Here is a 5052-nt window from a genome sequence, read left to right on the forward strand (position 1 = left end):
AGGCCCTAACCCATTCAAGACATATAGGGTTAAATCATCATTAGAAATTGGATGATCGATGATGGCGATTTCATCCACCAGAGCCTTCATAGGATGCAAAAAGTCAAAAATTGACCTATTTCCACGTTGAATCAAGGTGAGTTTCTCCCTGAGTTACATAACCCTTGTTCTTGAACGACTAGCATATAAAGTGTTAAGTTTATTCCAAGCCTCGTGTGATGTTTTTGTTGTGGCTATGAGCAGTGTGATTGTGGGGGATGTAGAGGCTAGGATGGCACTAAGGATAAGTTTATCATGTCGAACCCAATGAGTTTTGTTGAGATCGGTAGTTGAAGTGCCAATGGGAGAAGGCCAAGAAGATATGCCATTGACATAGTCAAGCAAATCATAGCCAATAAGGAGTGCTTCGAATTGAGCACGCCATTGAGGAAAAGTGGAAGGTGTTAACTTTTCATTGATTTGGGCAGTGATATTGAGGTCAATAAGTTGTTTATCAGTGCCGGAAATGGGATGGGTATTGAGTGGGATGGATTCTGAGGAGGAGGATATATTTGGGATCAGATGCTCTTGAGAGAATAGCTCTGATACCATATAGAAGAAATAACACTGCCGTTTTCAATGAAATTTTTCACACACTTTTATTAATGTAATAAGAGCTTACTTATATACATAGCTAGGAAAAACTATTTACGGCAATGTACATCAATTTGTCTACAACTATGCAGCAGTTACAAATTTGTTAAAGTCAATATAGCAAACAACGGTTACAAGAATATACAAAATTGATTTTGAATGATCTTGCTTGATTGTAGGCTATCTGTTCAATCAAGCTCTCTAAACTTAAAACAAACACTACTTACACAGTTGAGAGTGAGTTGTTACAAAGAGGAAGTGTAATAGAAAGGAAAAGAATTTGAAAAAAGTGGAAAAAATAACTAATTCATAATTACTTTTAAAATTATGATTCTGTTTGATAATTCAAATATGAAAATTAGTTTTCTCAATTATTTTTATTAAGGAATTATATGTTTATAGACAATACAATAATTATTATTCAAAATATTTGAAAAAAAAAACTGAAATTACTTCTTATTCTAAAAATTCAGTAGTAAAAAGTTTGTTGAACATGTTTTCTAAGTAGAAAAAGTATTTACTATCCTAGAAAGGGAAAAAATGTTTTTAAAAATAGTTTTGACTAGGTTCTAAGATTTTCCTTTTTATTTTAGCCATTTATAAAATATTTTAGAATTAAATGAGTAAATTATCATTTGAAATCATGTTTGACAAAAATAATTAGTCAAGGTATAAAAATTTAATATATTAATTTACACGTACATGGATATTTATGTGATATACATTTTCTATATTTTATATTAAAAATAGAAACTTATATATAAAATATAAGAACTTTTGTGCAAGAAATATAAATTTACCTATATCTATCTCAATATTTCAAAATTTTGAGGAAGATTTTTTTTTTTTTTCACTTCATGGAATTTTAAAAAATGTTTTCATATATACAGGCAATGCATCTTTTTTTGGGTATAAAATTCATGGATTTTATATAGGAATTTTTTATTCTTAAAAGTAAAAAAAAAGCAAATATTTCCATAGGAATTTTTATTTTTAAAAATAAAAACAATTTGTTTTCTTTGCTTGGGCTCTTTGGGTGGGCAAAGTAAAATTTTCAAAATTTTTAATACAAACATGAAGAATAGATAGTAATTTTTTAAAAAAGAATTTAAATAAGGATTCTAACATGATAATAAAAATAGAAATCATGTATATTTATGTTAAAAAAACTATGGTAGTACATTTGCCTTCTATTTTGAAAAAAATAATTGATTTAAAACATTAAATTTCTATATTTGCTTGGATTCTTCTAAAATTTTGATGAAATTATGTGGTTTTACTATTTTTATTAAGAATAAAAATTAAAATAAAATTCAAGTAAATTAAATTAGTACTTTATTTAGGTTTTTATATTTATCTAAAATTAAAGGGTAAAAGTGTCTTTCTCTTGATGAGCATTCTCGTCTTAACGATAAAACTGAAAATTGCGCGGGCATTTTCTCCTATTAACAGCTTTCAAAACCGTTAACGTTCTCTTTACTTCTCTTCTTGATTCTCCTTGCTTCCCGAAATCTGAACCAGAGGAATAAACCCTAAACCTAGCAATTGAGATTTTTTGCGGAGCACGGAGAGAAGATGGAAGGCGAAGGTGTGCTGCTGATAGCGACCAAACAACGTCTGCTTGTCGTCGACTTGACGAAGTTGCAAAACCTTGACTCCACAGATACCGAATTTCCGGCAGCGCCGCTATCGGCCGTGGAAGTGTTCAATTTCGTGGAGAAGGGGTTTCCCTTTGGAGCGAGTTTTTTTATGCGGGAATCCAAACTGTACATGGTCGGCGGTGAAAAAACTCGCGCCGGATTATCACAAGAAGAGCTTTGTACTCCATCCAGCGCCAATCTTGATGAATCGTTTGGGGAAAGAGGACTTTCTCCGTATATCTACTTTTCGGATCTCACGACGCTGGATTCCATCACCCAATTCTGCGAGCACACTCTCACCATGCTTGCGCCAAAGACCAGCCCCATTATCGAAGAGATTGAAGGCAAGATTTACGCGCTCTCGGGTCCTTCTTGCCACTATGAAGATTTCTTGCCGGCCCCCGCGTTTGAGGTTTATGATCCATCACTTGACCTATTGGAGGCCCTGCCTCTTCCTCTCTTCTACCAGGAAAATAGTTATGATGGCTCTGATAATATTATACGTGACTACTCTGTTGTGGGAACCACCATTTATGTGCGGGCTGGTGACAATTATTATTCTTACAGCGTCAATGACAGAAAATGGGATTTTCTAGGGAATTCAGAGCATGAAATACCCGTCCAGGCACCTTTGCTGCCTGGTATTAATGGCAAGTTTGTGCCTGCTTACAAAGACATCCTCATCTGCTTTTCTCTCCATGCCCTGTCTGCATTGATGCTCCCTCAAGATGGGGGTCCTCCTTTAATTCAGTTTTTGCATGAGGTGTACGAAGATCGTCTTGATATGCATTCATGGAGGGAAGTGGGAGCGGTTGTTGCAATAGGTGAGCATGCGATGTGCGTCATCAGGCCTAAAGTAGTAGAAATTGAAAATGTCATCCTCCACCGCATTTATGTGGCCACTTTTCGTGTGGAGAAACTGAATTCCTCATCTCCAGCTCCCAAGCTAGCCAAGACTGCTTCTAACTCCCAAACTTCTGATCATGATAGTGGTAATTGTCATTATAGATAGTCATGTTATTTTAAGTATAGATATCATGTTATTTAAGTAAAGAATTCTATGTTGTAGATGTTCAAGACACAGCTGATTCATCACCTATTCAAGATAGTGATAATTCGGCACCCATTCAAGATAGTAATCATTCAGTACCCTTCTTGTCTGTTACATGCCTCAGCAAAGGTTTCTATAACCTCCCTGAATGGGGTTGTGAAAGGCCTAAAATTCGCAGTGCCTTCTTCCATCGATGGTCTGTCTTCACTCTCCTCTCTTTGTACATTACTAGTTTAATTTGTCTATGGCATCTTCGTGCATGTTCAGGAGTATCAGAAATGCTTTTCTTGGACATTTCTATGGTAATTCCAAGGATCAAAAGATTGTTATTTCTATTGTTCATTTAAGTTCATTGTTATTTCTACGACAAAGCATGAATCTACCATCCATGTGTTTATTGTGTGGATAATACTTGTGCTTGCACGATGACATTGGGAAGCATTCGTGAAGTATCATCTTATTGCAGGTCTAAAGTTTCTCCAGAGTAAGCTTGTTGATTGGTTTGAGGATTGAGCTGTCAAGGTGGTTGTTTCCTGTAATTTGGGCTGAGTAGGGAAGAAGTCAACCAATTCACTTAGAGTTCAGTTCTTTTGATGGTTTAAATATTCTCTGTCAATGGCCTCAAACTAGTCTCTATCCTTCTATGTTGAAAAATGCTTCAATTCCTTTTCACATTCTTTTGTGTAGATGTCATTTTGCCAATATTTTCAATTTGTATAGATGCCATTTGGCAAATATTTTCAATGATACTGTTTTCTCCATTTGTGAAAATGTGTCCTTTCCAACCAATACAGTTGATTTTCTATTATTTTTCTCCTTTCTTCCCATACAGTTTTGACAATTGAAAATTGATTTTCAAAACTCCATTTAGTTTTTTCAATATCTACTAGAGAATTGTTTGAAAGGGATTTACAAGGATCAAAGAATAAAAGTGTGTTTGGGAGTGATTTTAAAAAACGTTTATAGTATTTTTAACATTTGAATTATAAAATTTTTCAAGTATTAGAAATATTAAAAACGCCTCCTAGAATCATTACCAAACGGATTCTAAGGCAAATGGAGGCTCTACTTTAGTTTTCTTTCGGATTGTTAAATGTTTCATTTTCTTTTTCTTATTCTACAAAAAGGTAAATTTCAGGTTACATTTATATGACCATCATTTAACTATTGCAATGCAGGTCACATGGATATGGCCAACTTGGACATTGGTCATGGTCTGAGAAATGAAAATTGTTTTTAGAAAATGAAAACTAAAAAAACACTTTCCAAATCAAAAGCAACGAAAAAGGAGCTTTTTTTGGAAAGTATAATTAAAAACGATAGTTAAGAAGGTGGAGCGGCCAGAACGTTCAAGCATTTGATTTAGACTAGTTAATGTAGTTTTCCATTGTTTCCAATTTTCCTAATAAAATATGATTTCCAATTTGAATGGAAGTCCACTAGAGTTTATCTCCTCTCTATATATATTTCTCATATTGCATGATTTCACGTTATGTGCCAAAGCTTTACTTCACTATCCTCTAAACTTAACCCAACATTACTACAAAGAAAAATTAAAATTTGTTGAGTTCAAGGTAGCAAGATTGTATCCCCTCAAGTTGTTGAGGAGCCCACTAAGGAGCATGGAGCTGCCCTTTCGTTAACATAAGAGTAGATACGGATATTGACAAGGTAAGTCTCAAGTAATAGCAACTCTTAGGTAAAACTTTATACCTATTTTTTTTAATA

The 5052-nt window shown here is 34.0% G+C and overlaps 1 protein-coding gene across 1 annotated transcript; it reads left to right on the top strand.

The window, feature by feature from the left end:
* The first annotated feature begins 2045 nt into the window (after nucleotides 1-2045).
* Nucleotides 2046-4109, top strand: LOC109122481 (uncharacterized). Its single transcript, XM_019219339.2, has 3 exons — nucleotides 2046-3265; nucleotides 3343-3520; nucleotides 3791-4109. Exons 1-3 carry the CDS (start codon nucleotides 2209-2211, stop codon nucleotides 3810-3812), a joined length of 1257 nt encoding a protein of 418 aa, XP_019074884.1. The 5' UTR covers nucleotides 2046-2208; the 3' UTR covers nucleotides 3813-4109.
* Nucleotides 4110-5052: the final 943 nt, after the last annotated feature.

Source organism: Vitis vinifera, chromosome 4, assembly GCF_030704535.1.
Source record: "Vitis vinifera cultivar Pinot Noir 40024 chromosome 4, ASM3070453v1".
NCBI lineage: Eukaryota > Viridiplantae > Streptophyta > Magnoliopsida > Vitales > Vitaceae > Vitis > Vitis vinifera.

Coding starts and splice junctions, on each gene's coding strand:
- LOC109122481 (XM_019219339.2), top strand. CDS start 2,209: ATGGAAGGCGAAGGTGTGCTGCTGATAGCGACCAAACAACGTCTGCTT. Junction 3,266..3,342: donor AACTTCTGATCATGATAGTG/GTAATTGTCATT, acceptor TCTATGTTGTAG/ATGTTCAAGACACAGCTGAT. Junction 3,521..3,790: donor AGTGCCTTCTTCCATCGATG/GTCTGTCTTCAC, acceptor ATCTTATTGCAG/GTCTAAAGTTTCTCCAGAGT.